Source organism: Periplaneta americana, chromosome 12, assembly GCF_040183065.1.
Source record: "Periplaneta americana isolate PAMFEO1 chromosome 12, P.americana_PAMFEO1_priV1, whole genome shotgun sequence".
NCBI classification, from domain to species: Eukaryota; Metazoa; Arthropoda; class Insecta; order Blattodea; family Blattidae; genus Periplaneta; species Periplaneta americana.
Window position 1 is genome coordinate 99,344,803 of NC_091128.1, and position 20,174 is coordinate 99,364,976.

At 33.6% G+C, this 20,174-nt stretch overlaps 1 protein-coding gene across 3 annotated transcripts in view; it reads left to right on the forward strand.

Annotated features, from left to right (window-relative positions):
- Window positions 1–20,174, forward strand: part of LOC138710710 (regulator of G-protein signaling 9) — a 493,358-nt gene that overhangs the window by 382,393 nt on the left and 90,791 nt on the right. For all 3 annotated transcript variants that reach the window (XM_069841776.1, XM_069841777.1, XM_069841778.1), the window contains exon 3: window positions 10,514–10,610. In XM_069841776.1, the coding sequence (XP_069697877.1) occupies window positions 10,514–10,610 (97 nt within the window). The remainder of the gene's footprint in view (window positions 1–10,513; window positions 10,611–20,174) is intronic.

Below are 20,174 nucleotides of genomic sequence, written 5' to 3' on the forward strand. Positions count from 1 at the left end.
CAGACATTGAAGATTTGCTGCACTGCGCCTGAACTTTATACTTCCCACACAACTCTGAGTAGACGCGAAAATTTTAAATGACAAAGTTTTCCGAACTACTTAGGCAAAGGAAATTTAATTTGCGTTTGCGATGGCGTAGGGGGACATTGGAACTTCCGAGCAAAATAGTTTCCTATAATTTTATAATTAAATATTTTTCCTCGGAACATCTCAAAGATAGAAACAATCATGTAAAAGTCTCATTTTATGCGAGATTATATTAGATACAAAGTCTTAAAGGTCGGTAAGTCACAACTGAAGAAAAAGTATACAAAAACTAATTTAATAAGTGATTCCATAGTAAAGAAGCAACGCTAGCAGGACGACTTATGTGTAGACTGTAGACTTTCTACAGTGGAGAGCGGAGCCGAGTGGCTCTGTTCGAAGAACTCAGAGGCCGAGTTCAAATCTCGATAAAGGCACAATTTCCACAGTCGCTCCGCTACTCACTCAGCGTCGAGTAAAATTTAATATCTGTCTTTTGAAGGGAACAAAATGATTGTTACGAAGATAAAACATGACTTACTTCTCGCTAAGTTACACGGTTTACATATTTCACACCAATTCAGATTCTTCATCGTGTTGCTAATGATATTACGATTTAATCCCTTGAGCTATAATGCAAAAGCTATATTATAATGATAATAATAATAATAATAATAATAATAATAATAATAATAATAATAATAATTTGTTTGTTTGGTGAACAACTGCCATAGGCCAATAAAAGTCCAGCACAGTGATACAATTAATACAATAAAATTAATAACTATGGTACGAATTAAATAATTGAGATAACAACAAAATGAAGAACGTAGATTACAATGATTAATTTACAAGAATTAATACTATTAAATTTTATGGAAAGGAGTTGATTCTTACAAATGTATTACCAATTTGTGTAGAAAGATTATGAAAATAATATTAACAAAGACAGTGCCATGTCCTAATACTTCTATACATTGAATGGATCCAATTCGTCTACATGTATGTTAGCATTTTTAATAGGCCTACATCTGGAGACCGGCGAGGAATATTTAGAATTTCTAATATAGCCTAAAAGAGTTTGTGATGTCTCATGTTTTTCATAGGAATACGAAGGCTGACACTGTTTAAGAAAGATTGACAATTAATGTCACCTTTAAGGACCTTACATAAGAATAAATAATATAGATCATGACGTATAGCATACAAGCTTCGACAATTAAAGGGGTCGCATTTTTTATCATAGTTATACCCGGAGTTATTAGGCAGAAATCTGTACGAACATAATGATATACATTTCCTTTGAATATTTTCCAGTTTTGCCGAATTAGTATTTGTAATAAAGTTTCAAACTACAGATTCTACAAAGATATATTTGTAATGAATGTAATTGTGGCACCGGATACAAAATTGTGACGTCCATGTTACATGGTACTTGGTCAGTAATTGAGACTCGTTCAGACATGGTTTCTTGTAAATAGTTCTCTTAATCTATCACAAAATATTTCAATATCCGGTAATTTCATCACTATAGAATTTTGTTATTGTAGGTTTAATTTGTAATTCAGTAAATACAAAAATATTCTTTGTTCTTAACTTCTATGATAAAATGTCTAGCTTTCATTAATCAGGTATTCTTGTCGTACTTTAATTTTTTTGTAATTGTAATTGTAAATTTAATATTAATTGTAATTTTATTGTTCATGTTATAGTTGTAATCCCCTGGTAGAGGGGCAGAGAAGGCCTGACGGCCTTATCTCTACCAGGTTAAATAAATAAATACTACTACTAATGGACATCACGGATGTTGACATCAAATATATATCAAATATCAACTAAAAAATACCAAGACATATTACAGTGCATACAAAATGAATTAGAAACAATACAAGGATATAATTTTTTTTATTTTATTGGGTTATTTTACGACTCTGTATCAACATCTGGGTTATTTAGCGCCTGAATGAAATGAAGGTGATAATGCCGGTGAAATGAGTCCGAGGTCCAGCACCGAAAGTTACCCAGTATTTGCTCGTATTGGGTTGAGGGAAAACCTACAAGGATAATAATGAAGGTCTAATATAATATATAAAATACAATATAAAAGTAAAAATAGAATATGAAATTCCACCGTCGTAGTTCAGTTGGTAGCGCGCCTGCTCGCCGATCCGTCGCGTGGGCCTGACTCTCTCCTGGGCCGACTATATGGTTAGGCTTACTCTGGAGTCCTCCTCAACCGAAAAAAAGACAGTCGGGCAAACCGCGGCGAATTGTCGGCCTCATCTCGCCATCACCAATTCCATCAATATCAAATAACTCAGTAGTTGACACAGCGTCGTCAAGAAACCTAGTAAAAACAATATAAAAGAGTGAACAGATACAACACATACGAAATGTATGACAGACATCACAAAGATAACAATGAAGATATTGAAGATATGATATATACAAAATACAGTATAAAAAAGTGAGCAACATACAATATGAATATGAATTATAGTCAATCACAATAAATAGAAAAATAAATAATAACAAATAATACTTAAATAAAAATACGAAATGTATGTTACTCATATATATATTTGAAGAAATTATAATGTAGATTAATGATTATAAATTTTAATCAGTTCGAGTATTTTCTTTTTAAATATTTTGTTATTCAATAATTTTAAACTGGGTTTGACTTAGTAAACTTATTATACAGTCTTGGGTCAAAACTTGAGCTGTGCCTTACATCTGCTTTGGTCTTGCATTTTGGCTCAATTAGAGGTCATGAAATCCTAAATCTTCTTGATTATATCCTTGATCGTCCGATATATGTAAGGAAGTGTCAATTTTCAAGTGGCGTCATTGCTTTTGGTAAATCGAAAAAATGGGCAGATATAAATATAAGTTTCCTTCCCAACTTATTGTCAGGATATTTTGAATTGTCTCAATAGACGCAGCATTATTCGAGTCCAACGAATTAATCACCTCTTTAACTGGCTGCAGATGCTGAGCATAATAATAATTATAAAGCCACGTCGTGTCGCGTTTTCCATCGAGTTAACACTGGTGCAGGTGGAAGTGGAATATTAGGTGCTGTTGATCTAAGTAACCGAACTCTTCGATGGATATTTAACAAAAATTTTCTTTATGGAGGAACTGAAGTCAGCGACCTAGTACGTGTGTTTAAGTGTTCGTATTTCGTATTGCGTTTACTTGGGAAATAATCTTGTAAATCTTAAATAATTATGCCTTATAGGTCTTAAGATACGCTGCTCTGTCGATATAGGAGAAAGCCAATATTTGCCTCCTTTGATATAACACACAGAGAAAGTCCCCTGCAGTCGGAAAACATCGTGTTTAGGTAGAGCATGAAAGTCAAAGAATGTTATGGACAGTAAAAAATCGATCATACAGTAATAGGTATTTTAAGAGTTGTTAATTCTTTATGAAAATTGAATCTGATACAACGTTAATGCAAATTAATTTTATTTCCTACAATATATTTATCTATAAAATACAACAATGAATGAATAAATAAATAAATAAACATTACCTTAAACTCTCCAGCAATATCTTTAATATTTATGCCGTTTTCAAGGCGTTGAATAACATTTACTTTGCCAGAAATATTCAGACGTGAATGTGTTTGTGACATGATGTTTTACCGGTATGCGGGGGCTTGGATTCTCGCCTTGACAACAGACCACGTTGTACTGTTTTTCAGCTTTCCTTAAACTCAACGCATTCTACTAAATCGACGGAGCAGTGTATTGAAAATACTATACATTTATAAAAATGTCGAAAATTCGCACGTACTTGCAATATAAAACCATGTTCAATAGACTCAAAAATGTATGTTTCCTATAGATATTGTGTAAGCATGTAGTTATTACTCTCAAGAAAAAAGTATGCACATGCATGAACTTCTGGACCATATTAACGAGGTTTTAGGAGTCTGGTGGTGGCTCTTGAAATTGGTACAATTTTAGATTCGAATTTTTGCTCTTCTAGATTTGGATTTATATTCGCGATTTCATTATTTATATTTGTATCTTTTTTTTAATTTTCAGCTTTAGATTTTCTGGGTTTTCAAATTTAGTTCATTATATATTCAGAGAGGTAATTAAATTTTTGAATAATTAAATTTTTGAATAATTAAATTTTTAGGAACTTCGACTTTTAAACGTTTAGTTTTTTATACACTTCGATCTTTACACACTTCTATTTTCAGATACCTAAGATAATTTTATTAATACGAACATTTTAGATACTTAACATTTTTGGTACAAAATGTATTTTATTGCTGTTATAAAAGTTTAATTACTGGTCAACAAAACGCTCCGTCAGAGACAGGTTAGAAGCTGGAACTAGGGTGCCCTGTCAGTGTACTGCCTCTAACTTGTGATGAGTCAAGTCGTGCAGGATGATGAAAAACGTGATTAATCTTCTGAAATCTGAAATCGTATACGGGTACTTTTCTGTAAGTGTAAGAATGTAGGCCACTACGGTACAAGAAAATATCCAGGTTATTGCTAAGACCACGATTTAAAACAGTTTAGTTGCTTTACATAAGAGATCCTGAATATAGTCGTTCAATGTTCATTAAGATTTGTAATTATCGTATTTATTTCACTCAACAATACAACAAGAGAGGCTGGTCTTATTCATCAGTACTTCAAAATTCGTTCATAAAAATTGCAAACTTAAATAAATAATACTTCAATGGCGATGAGCATAAACCTCGATTAAAAAGTAACCATGATTAAAATATAATTTCTGTGCACCATTGATATCACTGATTATTTGCACGCGCTTAGCTCACACCTCATTTAACCAGGGTAAAAAATCTGTGATGGTACACTATTTCTACAAAATGACGAAAGTAAAGTATCCACATCTCTGTAAAGATAATAGTCAAAATCTAAATACGACTGCGCTTACTCCGTTCTACATCGGAATGAACGTATCCTATACAGTATTTTCGAGTTGCATTTGTTTCTCATAGAGCGCTGTTATGTCTCCGGGTTGTTTTACAGTGTTGTTACTTTAAAATCTTGCAAAATTAAAAATAAAAAGTCAAAATGCTGATATCTCAACGTGAGTGTGAAGTATTGATAAATTAATTACTAGATTTAAATTTGTTATATTTAAAAAATGGAATATACAGGAAAAGAGAAAGCACAGACTACCAGAAGATTAAATGAATGTGTGTACAATCCAGGGCCCCAATTATATACCAGATAACAGTGCGATATTCTAAAATCCATCCATAACCTCTCTTCGTTCAACTACGACGTAGTATAAATCACAACGCCAAACTATGCGATATTTTTGGAGTCTATTTATTATACATGTACCCTGCTGTAAATTAATTTAGATTTTCCTCCCTCTGTCATATTGAACCTTATTTCTTCCTCCATACTTAAAATATACCACGATAAATTTAGAGGTGAGACTTACGAAACTGTTTACCTGAAAGTTTTTTTTACCTTAGAAACCATAGCACTGTTGAAAAATATGAAATGTTAAAACCGTAGAAACCATAGCACTGTTGACGAAATATGAAATTCTTAAAATTATAGAAACCTTAGCACTGTTGACGAAGTATTAAATAAAACCATAGAAACTATAGCAGTTGAAAAATGTGAATTTTTTTAAAATCATAGAAACACAGCACTATTGATAAAATATGAAATTCTTAAAACGGTAGAAATCATAGTACTGTTAAGAACTAAGAAATTCTTATAACCATAGAAACCATACACTGTTGAAAAATATAAAATTTGTAAAATCATAGAAACGATAGCACTATTGGCAAAATGTTATTCTTAAAACTATAGAAAAAATAGCACTGTTAAGAAAATAATATGAAATTCTTAAAACCATAGAAACCGTAGCACTGTTGAAAATATGAATTTTTTAAAACCATGGGAACTATAACATTGTTGACAAAGTATGAAATTACTAAACCATAGAAACCATGGCATTGTTGAGAAAATATTATTTTTTTAAAACCATGGAATCCATAGTACCGTTGAAAGTATGACTATTTTTAAAACCATAGATATCATATCACTGTTGACAAAGTATTAAATTCTTAAAACCATGGAAACCATAGTACTGTTAAGAAATATAAAATGTTTAAACCGTAACATGTTGAGAAAATATTAAATTTTTAAACCATAGAAATCATAGCACTGTTAGAAAAATTGAAAATGTTAAAACCATATAAATCGGAGCACTGTTGAAAATGTGAAATTTTTAGAACTATAGAAACTGTTGTGTAAATATGAAATTAAAAGAAGATAGAAACCATAGCACAGTTTAAAAAAAATTAACCATGGAAACCATAGCTTTGTTGAAAAAAGTGAAGTTACGTGGCGTATAACTAAAGTTGTTTAGGAGAAGTTGACTTTATATGACGAGTAGGTATGTGACGAATTGTAGGTCTACCTATGACGAAAATTTGTGCTACTTTTCCGGATATCGATGTTATTATCTCCCACGTAACGGACTCTTTAAACTCGAACAAGTTTCTGGAATGATAACAGATTACAAGGCATATGTCTCATAAAATTTATAGGGCCTAGTTACAAATCTGCTCAGAGCGTTTGAAATTAGTTTACTCTACTCATATTACCACTGAATAAAACAAATTAGAATTTGAAGAGATAAATAAATTGCTTAGAGAATTGGATTTGCGAAAAAGAACCCAATAAATACCGGTAGTGCCCTAAACAGTTTTGAATTGTCAGTCTACGAGATAAACTTTGCCAAAGTACGGTATTTGAAGAAAAGAAATTGAACACAAAAAATATTGTGATTTTAAACCCCTTCTGTTGTCAACGAACGCATGTTTTTATGTTTACACGAACATTCATCAATTAATCCATCGCTATTGGCACTACAGCCTCCTATTGCAAGCCTTGCTGCCCCTACAATGCGCCTTCATTCGTTCCTATCTTCCATCTTCTTTTCCACCCCCGTACTCCCAGCATTTTCAAATCTTGTTCAATACTTTCTACCAATGTAATGTTAGGACGTCCAGCTCGTCTTTTACCATCTGTTTTTGTTAGTGAAACTTTTCGAATATATTGTTTTCATAGTACCAATTTCTGCATCTCTTATTACCTTTTCCAGAGCTATGTTAAATAAAATTCATGTTGTCTCATTACCTTTCCATAGACCCTTAATTGTGAAAAATTTGTAGTTCGATCGTTGTACTATTTATTTTGTATTTTACTTTACAAAGTGTAGCTCTTGTGGGGTTAATACAAATATTAATTTTTAACAGTTTGATCGATTTGAAATGTGTTTTGACTTCTGAATAATTCTGCATACCTTCTGAGTCTAGTTATAATAATAATAATAATAATAATAATAATAATAATAATAATAATAATAATAATAATAATAATAATTTATTTTCGCTGGCAGAGTTAAGGCCATAAGGCCTTCTCTTCCACTCAACCAGCCTTATTATATATAGTGTGAGACTCTTAAAATTACTACATTAAATATCCGCTATCGCCTAGCAATGCTCGCTAGTTTTAAGAGCACATAAGAGCTCTCAAATCTAACCTATAGAGAACGAATATTAATCAGAAAAAATATTTTAAGCACACTGTTTTTAAAGGGACGATAGCCATAAGCACAGCAGAAATTAGGCAAAAAAATAAAACTAGAATAATAATGATGTTCGTTACATGCTCCTAGTGCAAATAATTAAACAAATATCTCTATCAAACTTTTATCCTTAAGATGAAACGCCTGTATGATACAAGAAAAAGAATAATATAAACTGGTGACGTTATTAATTTACTGAAATAACAATAACAATAGAAAGTGATGGTGGTGTTCTTATGTCGTTATTTTGTTTGCTGCTCGTTTTACTTTTATTGTAGTAAAGTCCGGAGAATATTTAGAAAAGATGATATTTACTAATGTTAGAAAACTTCGTAACTTAATCACGAAAGACATCACTATAGTTCAGGAATACATAACTGGGAGTGGACATATGGGGAAAGAGTTCGTTCTCCGTCCACAATCCCCGGCCTTGAATTACGTGTCTGTGACGTCCGCAAGTACACTGAATACATATTTCCTCTCCCTCTAAAATATCCAATGACGTATGGGGTTGAAAGGTAGGAATGAGTCACGTATTTCGGCTTATAACGTGTGCCACAATTGTAGCACATTTTTGCATCCCTGCTATAGTTGAATGGTTGACGGCATGTACACTGCCATTATCTTGCATGAAAAACGAATAATTTACTTTTAATGTTGTAAAAACAGGTTCAAATGTTAAGGTACGGGTTTCTCCTAAATTTATTTGAGATTTCCTGTTCTCAAATAGCAATTATTTTTAATGTTAACATAACCATATCTACAGTTAAAGGTCGTAACCCCAAAAAATTTAAATACTGAAATTTTCACACCACACTATTTATTTAATTTTTGGCTGATATATAGGCCTACTATTGTCAGGCAGTACATGTCACTTGACGATATGTGTCAGAGATAGAACAATTGTTTGTACACATCTAAAGTCTGCTGAGTGTAATATGTTACTAGTCAGCGATGTATGCAATGGAGGGGGAAAGAAACTGGCCACCCTACCCCATTATTTTCTGGTTTAATTGCCTTGTGAGTGATACCTTATTGGTGTCATTTATGAGGTTCCAACCTGTCTTCTGACAATTGACTAAACAACAACTATTTATGTCTTTTTTACGTGAATGTAAAAGAATTTAATCTTCAGACAATTATTTTTGGTATAATTAACAATTCTTAAAATTTGTGACCCTATTTTAGTACTCATTCACTCATAATGTTCTGCCTAAGAGGTCTTTCACTACAAACTAACATTCTCCAATCTTTCCTAGTTTCCGCCTTCCTCTTAGTCTACGCATACGATCCATGTTCGTCTATCATCTGATCTCTCTCTGCTCCGAATTTTTCATCTGTTCGCCATTCCTTCTAGTGCATCCTTCAGTAGACTGTTTCTTCATAGCTAGTGGCCCAGCATATTTCTTTTTCTCTTCCTGTTGATTTCCAATATAGCTTGATAAAATGCTGTATCTCTCTCGGTATTGAGTTAACCCTACATGATTTTACCGAATCTTGATTTGCAATAGCAATGACAATGGCTCACTCATAAAAAAATTAATATAAGAAAATAAATACACGCTTTTCAGCTCTGCTAATTTTTTAATCGAGAGTCAAGATCTTTTACTTTAACATCGTCTGTTATTAAACCATGTTCCGTCGCTGAAGAATATTAAAACATGATTAATGTTTGACAAAATGTAGGTATAACTTCCTAGTAACGCCACGAACATCTCTTACTGTATTTTTCCGATGATTACTAAGAACTGTCTATGTTCGCAGCATGTATAGCTCATGCACATGGATAAATATACAATAGGATGCGAAACTTAGTGAGTTTCCTGTAACAGATACTAGAGGCGCTATTGTAGAAATTGATCTTGCTGCCACCTGTTGGGGACAGGGGCGTTATTACATCTAGCAGCGCACCAAGTAGCGAAAAGAGTAATTACTCCATGCATTTAGCAGCGCACCTGGTGACGAAAATTTTGAACTGTGCAGAAAGTATTCCCTCCCACCCTCATCGATATTCAAAACTAACCCAATTTAAAATAAAACATTTACATTTTTATTCCTCACAGCATCTTCTGCTGAAAATTCTTACCGGAGCCAACAGGAAGATAAAAGAGACATCTATTTTACACTACCCAATTAAAATATAACCAGACAGAGACAAAAAATAAAGCAAAAGGTTAGATAATTGGGATTGTATTCCTTGGGTATTTATTGTACTGCGCAATGGAAAAGTCTGCAAGAACGACTTAGATAGTTCAATTTATTATATTACTATTACTTTACAATACATTCAACAACACTGTCTTTACAACGTCCATAAACATCACTGTTTAACATTACACTGCTTATACACACACGTATCACTCTATGTTCACTTATTAGCACGTTTCTGTCTGCCATCTCGTCTCCTCGAGCAATATCTCGAACGGATAAATAGAGAACTCTGGGTAATGTACCCAACACGTAGTTCTAATGTTCACCACCTACGACGTTGGGCGCTGATCATCTTATTTCAGCCCCCCGCCGCCAGATGGTGCTGACTGCAGTTTCGCATCCTATTATATATTTATCCATGTCATGCATTTTGTCAAGATATTCCCCACTCTTCCTACAGAGCTGAGCACGAGATCGGATGAGTCTACTTACGAATTATAGGGGAATGGGTTATTCTTTTCCTTGAGCTCGGTAGACACACGCCCGACCTTCCCTTTTACTCCTACCCCCTCCACAGAAACGTTGTTCCCGTACTGCACATTGCGAGTGTCTTGACAAAATGCATGAGCTGTAGCTGTGGGCAAGAATGGAATGCCAGGGAATGTTTATATTCCGTGAAGAAACTCCATAATCGTGAATATAACCGTGATCTGGTTTTTTGCAGATGGAGGGGCTGGTGCGGGAGATGCAGGACCCTGAGACCGGAGTCCCGGTGCGGAGCCAGAAGCTGTTCCTCACCTCAATTCCTTCCGCCTTCTCTGGTAAGTTTATATAGAGTGTTTGCAAAATTCCGTCCAATAACTGCAATGCAGAATAGAGCGCGTAATACTCGTTAGGCTAAGTATGGGAACAAACACTTCATGACTTGTCGTTACGGAGATAGCGTGGTTAATGTAACTCAGCGCAGTGATCTTCCATCCAGACTCCCTGAGATCGACCCTTGGTCTGGTCGTAATGGAATTTCTGGAGGACGAAGCTCAGCTTGCAGAGAGTTTTTCTCGGGGTTCTACCGTTTCCCCTTTCATTCCACCAACACTCTCCATCTATCTTTGTTCACACCTGTGGAGTAACGGCTAGCGCGTCTGGCCGCGAAACCAGGTGGCCCGGGTTCGATTCCCGGTCGAGGCAAGTTACCTGGTTGAGGTTTTTCCGGGGTTTTTCCTCAACCCAATATGTGCAGATGCTGGGTAACTATCGGTGCTGGACCCCGGACTCATTTCACCGGCATTATCACCTTCGTCTCATTCAGACGCTAAATAACCTAAGATGTTGATAAAGCGTCGTATGATAACCTACTTAAATAAAAATATAAAAAAATCCATCTCTCTTCATTTCATTTATCATCTGAAATAGTTAAAATAGAGTAGTGTGAAGTGTTGCGGGCGGTAAGGGTCTCCGGTGCTGATATAATATTTAAGGACTTTGCACTCTGGACTCTGGGACTTATCTGGTAACTGTTTGGGAATAGGACATACGGCAGAAGTGAGGCAAATGGCCAATCTGTCAGCATATATTCACGAATGCCACCTGGGCCACTAGTCGGACTTGGAACAATCATATCATATCGTCGTTGTTCCTGCAATAACTCCTATGTGACATATTTATTGATTTTTCAGATTTTTGCGCTATTAAATAACTTTAATACTGATACAGCAAATAATAAAATCTCCTATATGTAATTATATTTCTTCGTTTCGGAAATGTAAGAATTCACAGTCTTCTATGTACGGCTGCCATGTTTTTTCTTCCTACTGAAAAATTTTATATTTTGCACATAGGAGTTATTGCAGAAACAACGACAATATACAGAGCGGACTCACAGTGCGCCAAATTAAGCTAAGTGCATGAATCCGTTCAGGGTTCGGTCCTTGAAAACTGAGCCATGTCAACACGTCAGCCAAACATGGCGTATTGTCGAACATATGAAAATAATAATAATGATAATGATAATGATAATGATACTAATAATAATAATAATAATAATAATAATAATAATAGGCGTAATAGTAGTGTTATTGATCAGTGGTAACGCTATAGACCCGCATTCGAGAGATCTGGGTTTCAAATCCCGTAGCCGACCAAGCTGACTGTCTCCCTCATTGAAAAGACAAATGCCGCATGGAAATTTACATAGGGTACTGTAATTATCACTATTTTAATTTTTATCATAATCATTATCATAATCATCAGTGATAATTTATAGCGTCAATGAAATGTGTTCTATAGTGTCAGTGAAATATGTTATAGTGTGTCAGTGAAATGTGTGCTAAAGTGTCAGTGAAATGCGTCATAGTGCCACTACAGTGAGTGAGATGAGAGTAAAGTGAAAGACTATTGAAACTTATGTAGGGCCTATACATAATTATGTAGGTTGTAATGTAAAATTAGGTATTTTATTTATGTTTTATTATTATTGCGTTAAATTATATTGTGTATTCTTATTGTATTGTGTATAAAATTGTATTGTGTATTGTAAATTTATTGTGTATTGCTTATCATTTTATTGTGTATTGCTTATCATTTTATTGTGTATTGTTTATATTGTGTATACCACTGCCACCGGGTGCTTGCCCACTTGCAGTGTAAATAAATACATACATACATTGAAAGTTGAAATCAGTTAAATGAATTATAAGCCATATATAAAGTATAACAATAGAAAGAGGATCATGACAATAGTTCATGGCCTTTTAACCTGACCTGAATTGAGCCATATTGACTTAACACACTGTATTACGTCGCCTAAAGAACAGTGCTCATCTTGCAAGCGTTCAACTCACACTGACGCCTGACGCGACCTTGAGCGCGGTGAAGGCGGGGAATTTATAACATTCTTAGCAGCTAGTTCCTACGACTAGCCGTAAGCCTTAAAAGCGCGGGTGCGCGAAGGATTGTTCACCAAGTATATACCTGATGTGTCTAACTTCAGCTTTTATATAGCTGGAATACAAAGCCTAATCATGTCTCTGATGCATACATCGGGTTGAAAGTCATTCTGAGACATAATATTAGCAGAAAAATTCATGCCCTGACCTATATTCGAACCCAGGACTGTAATTAATATGAAATTTGTAGGTTATGCCTTAACTCTTATGTAAAATTCGGCTAGTGGAATCAGAATTGTCGTTTCAAAATCAAATCTCATGTGCATTATCGTCCAATATGCTCAATCCTTTGTGTTCCATTTCGTATCTTCTTTTTCTCTTTATTTTTTCTTTTTACTTTATCCATTCTCGTCTTCGTTATTGTTATTGCTCTTGTTGCTAACAGAGGCTTCAAGGATTTCCTCCAAACCTAAATAATGGAACGTTAGTCGATGACAGAAGATGAACACTCAACTTGATTACAAAGATGCCCTTGTAGGTCTATCAAGAAGTATCAACACTTGAGACACGTCTGTGAGCAATACAGGATATTGGAAGACTGAGAAACGAAGCGAAAGAGCAAATAAAAGAATTAATACGTTGCTAAGGCAACAAACAGGAAATATTACACTTCAAGGAACACACGAGACAATGCTTTCGTATCTTACATTGCTGTAGTCTGCAACGTTGCTGTCAAACTCGGCCACTCTCTGCTCCTGACCTCGTTTTGTCTCAAGCCTAAACGTAGAACATTTCGCGCTCAGACGTCTTGGCATAAATGGCTGCGTTTAAATGCGTCTACTTGAGCCGAGCCGAATCTCTTAATTTATTTCAGGGGCGATTTCTCAGGGCATGCTACGCTTGCTGCGCAAGCCCAATATTTTCGTAGAATGTGTATTTCTCAAAATAGCGTTATGTACATTAAACTTTATTTTGAGTTTTGAAATACTGTATAGGCGTAATACCATCCGCAGGTTGCACACCGCAAATATCGCAACGCTTGCTCGTTTCTTGGAGCTACAGGAAAGACGTAGAAATAGCGAGAATATGATGCGCGCGCAAGTGCCTTCCTCCTTGGCCCGTTCTAGGCGCACATGCTTCTGTTATGTGTTGTTTGAAGCTCTGGTCCGAGAGCTACACAGACCAGTATTGGCAGCCGGAATGTGCTGTGATTTGCGAGTGCAATGTAATTGTATGAGCGGAATGGATATGTTAGCTGCTGCATGTATTATTAATTCTTAAACATTAATTTGAAGAATTGCAATGAGTTCGGAATTGTGTGTCATTGAAACCTTATTATTAAATCCATTTTCTTGAAGGACTATTCAAGAGAAGACAGACATTATAGAGAATATGTGCGCTCGTTCAGTACAGCTCAATACAACAATGTATATTGGTTAGCAGGGTCGAAAAAACTAAATAAACTGTTTTGTTGGCCATGTTTGTTATATTATATCGAACTTCTACATCTGATAAGCGAATATGATCCATGACTCATAATGATTTCATAATTATAAAATTAATTATTTATGTGGGTCTGATTATTTTTATTGATTATTAATTATTAATTATTATATCCTCCCATCTTCCCCTATGAATAAAAGAGCAAGCCTAACTTTCGTGACTAGCATTCGCCCCTGATTTATTTATATATTCAGCCTGTAAAAGGGGAAACTATTTGATACAGGCAATCACACATAATGCTGTCTGCAAGAAGATACTACTAGACAAACACCAAGCGAAATATAAACAAATAAAATATAGAAGAATGAATTAAACTGGTGAAATATCTTGAAGTGGAGGCATTAAACTTAATAAATAAATCTTCAAACATTTCTAACGACTACAGTGAATGTTGCCAATGAACAGCTGTAATTTCTTCGCATATCTGAATTCGTTAATTTCACATAGTTAATAAATTCGTGTCTTAGCTCAAAATAAATAAAAAGATTGTATTCAAGTGTACTTACATCGACAAGTGTTCTAAATTTTCTCAGATCTTGAGAAAGACTCCTATTGCTTTCATAACAATATTGGACTATCTGTATCCTGATATCTATGATAGAACCATGGTCTTAAATTTCAAAATTCTTGTAGCAGTACTAGTAATATCATAAATGTTCTAATCAACAAAACAGTAATTTTATAGAAATCCAAAAATAACTAATGAAAAACACCATCGTTTGCCCAACAACATTGCTTTCTTTCCTACCTAAAATATTGTAATATTTATTTATTCATTCCTAGTTTTCTGCCCAGGTCCTTCACTACAAACCCATCATTCTCCAGTATTCCATCTTTTCCATAACCCTTTCGTCTCTGCATACAATCTACATATCGTCTATCATCTGATATCTTTTCCTGCCCTGAACTTTTTTCCCGTTCAACATTTCTCAGTGCATACTTCAGTAGGCAGTTTCTTCTCAGCCAGTGACCCAATTCCTTTTCCTCTTCCTGATCCGTTTCACCATCATTCTTTCTTCATCCATTCTTTGCAACACAGCTTCATTTCTTATTCTTTCTGTCCACTTCATACGTTCCATTCTTCTCAATATCCACATTTCAAATGTTTCTATTCTTAATTTCAATTCTTAATTTCTATGTCCAATATTTGTTTTTTTATTGTAGTATTAAGAAATATAATAAAATTTAAAACCTGATACACAAGGTACAACAAAAAATTCTAGTTATAAAATTTAATAAAATATCCCACACAATAAAAGTGAACCATAATAAAAAAAAATAATCTACAATAACATATGAAGAGCACAGGAAAAGAACGTGCTTTGTCCACTTTTTTTCAAAAATGAGTTATGCATGCTATGAGATGCAGGATTCCATGTAGTCTAAAGTTATTAATCGACCAATGTGATAATGTGAATAGTCGAAGTGCTACAAGAGATTTTAGATTTGGCGTACAGGGAAAGAACGTGCTAAGTCCTCTCACTACAGGGAAATAATGTGCTCTGTCCACTGTTTCTGTGATTTAATTTTTAGTTTCCTTACGGATTGGCATGCATTTTATAGCAGGAAGAAGGGAATTGGAGTAAAATTAATATTCCATTGTTTTTCATTATTGTTATAATGAGAAAATTCGTTCTTGCTGCATAAACTTTATGTACAAGTATAAATCTTTTTAGTTTGAGAAATTCAGTTTAGAAGTATAAGTGTTGTAAATTTGTCACTTAAATTTTAATATTATTATTAATATTATTATATTATTGAATGTTGAGTACTTCATCTGAGGATGGAACTCAGAGACCTTCGACTTCTAACAGTGTTAAGAAAAAGAAAGTACGAGGGAGAATGACTGCAATCATGAAGAAATTAAGGGTTCAATCACATGAAGTAGGAGAAGACTGCAACTGTTAGTTAAAGTGTTTCGAGGAAGTAAGTGCTGAAGAAAGATCAAGTATTATAAGGCAATTTAATGATTTAGAAGATTGGAATCAACAATCATTACATATGACTGGGCTCATTACAATAATTGCAGTTTATCGAAAGCGATCAGTCATTACAGCAATGGAAGGACCAATAAATTGTATCTCCCAGAAGAACTATCAGTGAAAAAGATGTATGAAATGTTCAAGAAAAAATACCAAAATTTAATAATTTCATATGAAACATACAGAATAATGTTCAACACCAAATTCAATATAGCATTTGGATATCCAAGGAGTGATACATGCATACGATAAGTACACAGCTGAGATGGAAGTGCTGAATGCAAGACTGACTGATAATAATTTAGATGGCAACATGAAGAAACAAGTTTTGGAATAAATTAATAAGATCACCAGTAACAACAAGGTCCATAAACTCAAAGTTGAAATATTTTATACCAGAAAGAGGAATGCTCGTTTAAGAAGTCGGAAGTTTGAAGAAACAGAAGCAATTTTCATGGACTACGAAAAAATGTATGCTTACCGTACATTAGTATCAATGTTGTCCATTAGTATTACAGAAGGCAATTATCTGTTTACTCTTTCAATATTCATCAAATTTCAGATGAAACTTCAGTGTTTTTTAGTTGTACTGAAGATAATGGTAGAAAAGGAGCCAATGAAGTCGTATCCTTTTTAAATCACTTTGTGACAGGAATAATGGACAACAAAGCGGATATCTTGAAAATTTTTGTGATTCATGTTCAGGCCAGAGCAAGAATTATATTGTTCTGAAGTTTCTTAATTATCTTGTGAACGAATTGAAACTTATGAACAGAATGAAACATTCGTTTATAGAATGTAATAAAGTATAGGACTAACTAATACAAAAGCAGTAGCAGAACTTCCAATGGGTTGGGTGCGGATCATGGTACAAGCTCGAAGTAAACCTACGCCTTTTGATGTTGTGGTGTTCAATCAAGATATGATGGGAAGTTGGGAGTCATTTCTGCAGAAGAAATATTTGAGGAAATATTCATTTCTTACAAGGCCCATCAGAGGGGTAATCATCATAAAAGAACACCCTCACCTCATTCAACATCGTGATATGTGTAATGGAACTAGGATTTCATCGGTGGTGAGAGCTTCACTGCGATTTCGAGAGCAGCAATCTGAAGAATACCCATGTCCTGCTTACAGAGGCAAAACACAAATTATTTTGAATAATTTATTTTATATCCGCTAATAATTTAAATATCGGTAACATTATTTCTAACAAAGAAACTTCTCTGGTAATATCGAAGGAAAAGTATTAGGACCTCCAGATTTTGAAGGAATTTCGTGGACACGAAGATAGTGTGTTTTACACAAACCTTCCACACTAGACTGGGCTGTGCATTTTGGGTCAAAAGTGATTTTTATTGTTATTAGGTCCTGTGCAGTTTGGAACAAAAGTGATCATTGTTATTATTATTATTATTATTATTATTATTATTATTATTATTATTATTATTATTATTATTATTAGGCTCTGTGCATTTTGAGTCAAAAGTGAGCAAGTATTGGCCTTGTGCTGTTGTTTCGCACATTAATATTATAAATAAATAAAAATAAATAAATAAATTATTATTATTTTTATTATTATTATTATTATTATTATTATTATTATTATTATTATGTCCATGCATTTTGGGGCAAAATTGCACAAAAGTGATCTTTATTATTATTATTATTATTATTATTATTATTATTATTATTATTATTATTATTATTATTATTATTATTATTAGGCTTTGTGCATTTTGGGACAAAAGTGATTTTTATTATTATTAGTTCATGTGTATTTTGAGCCAAAAGTGATCTTTATTATTATTATACCTTGTGTGTTTTGGGACAGAATTGATCTTGTTTTATTCTTATGAGGCCCTGCGCATTTTGTGACAAAAGTGATCTTTATTATTATTATTATTATTATTATTATTATTATTATTATTATTGTTATTATTATTGTTATTATTATTGTTATTATTATTGTTGTTATTATTATTATTATTATTATTATTATTATTATTATTATTATTATTATTATGCCCCACTCCACTTCATTAGAGAAAAAGTTAAAAAAGGAACGAGAAAATGTTTAACTTTATGTTATCATTTAAAGGTTTGTCAATCCCGTGATTTTGAAATTCTGAATGTTAATTCAAAATTTCTATACACACAATACAAACACGTTTCCGGAAGAGAACAGTTTTACTTGTAATATTTAATCTAAAATTAATTCCTCCGTACATAAGAAGCACGTTTTTTCCCTGTAACTTATGACATTACTTTACGTAAATGTCAATAAAACTACAATTTTCAAAAATAAGGATGCAAACTTAAATTCAAATTCATTCAGATAACCTGTTCTTTCATACTGACTTCAGTGTTCATTAATATCTCCGTTAGTATCCATGGAATTCGGTTTCAAACTTTGAAATTGCTCTCCTAAAAAATTTGATAAAGTGGACAAAGCACGTTCTTTTCCTGTGCTCTTCATATACAAAAGCAATTAATTAATTTTAATTTACAGTAAATAAAACACAAAAGAAATTAATTATTTTAATGCAAATAAAACATAAACTATATGTATATATATATATATATATATATATATATATATATATATATATATATATATATATATATAGTATAAGATTGTATATAATTTTCAGGCTATACCGAGCAGTACGGAAAACGTTTCAGAGTATTAAATAAAATTTTTAACTATAAAGATTTAATCTGTATTAAAAATTCCATTCCAGATATCATTCCATGTACGAGATGGACCCATTCTATGCCTTCATTTTTTTACGATACTCTTCTTGTATGAAACGGACTCCTCATATAGTTTCATTTCTTCAAAACATGACGTCACTGCCTCCTGTTACATAGTCCGGCAGCAGTACTACCGCGAATGGGCTGTTCCATATCAGAGTATATCACCGCTTTGTTACATAAAACATGTACCACTTTCCCTATCTGTAGCTCCAATGAAGACATAGTCGCGTCATAAAAAGAAAGTAATGTAATACTGGAACAAAATCTATTTCCATATCTTTATGTAGCACAAGTAGGCTAACAGAAAAATGTCTGCGCTGTATCAGGGATACATCGGCATGTAGAATACGTCACCCAGTTTGGGAAATAAAACTACATTTAGGCTTATGTTGAATTTTTTGTTTTTGTTTCGGTTTACAAATGGAGGTTATGCGTCTATGATAAATGAACAATTAATTAAAGACATGCGACATACTTTATCTTCATATGAAGGTACATTCCAAAATTAGTCTCGGTTCATAACAAATTTTCCACTATGGGTCACTCAAAATGTATCTTGCGTGTATTTTGCCACTTTAATATTGCAGGACTCGCAATTACAAAATCAAATGAGTGGTCGGACAGGTTAGTAGTTACTCCCGATACTGAGACATTACTTAGAGAGTTGAGTTCTCGCGAGACCGCTAATTTTATATACGGCTTCGACGCTCGTAGCCGGGGGATGTGGCATCATGATCGTGGTCACTCTAGTTCATTGGTTCATGCCCTAATACCATGTGACTGTGGCTCATAATCTTGTAACAGTAAGCATTTGGAATTTTGTCACTTTTTTGTTTCACCATGGATCGCGGAACGGGTTCACATACTCGATAAATGGAAAGACGTATTTTACATGAAAGTGGTTTGGAGCGTGCCTTCTCTCTGGGCATCTATCTGCAGTGATTGCTTCTGAATCATCAGACGGATTCATTCTGTAACTGATTCACATGAAATTACAGATTTCGTACTTGGATCCGATGCAAAGTTGCACTTTCATTTAAGGGGTTAGGTACAGCTTACAGCAGTAACATTTTGGAAATATTCAACATGTTTTTCCTCTAATACTGTATCTTTTACAATAATGAAAATTAGTATGTGTAAAACACTGTCCTTCTGCTATATTAAAAAATATTTTTACGATTAAAAAAAATTAATTACATATAACTCAAAAACTATCCAAAATTCTGTGATGAAATTTGTTGTGTGTATTTATGCA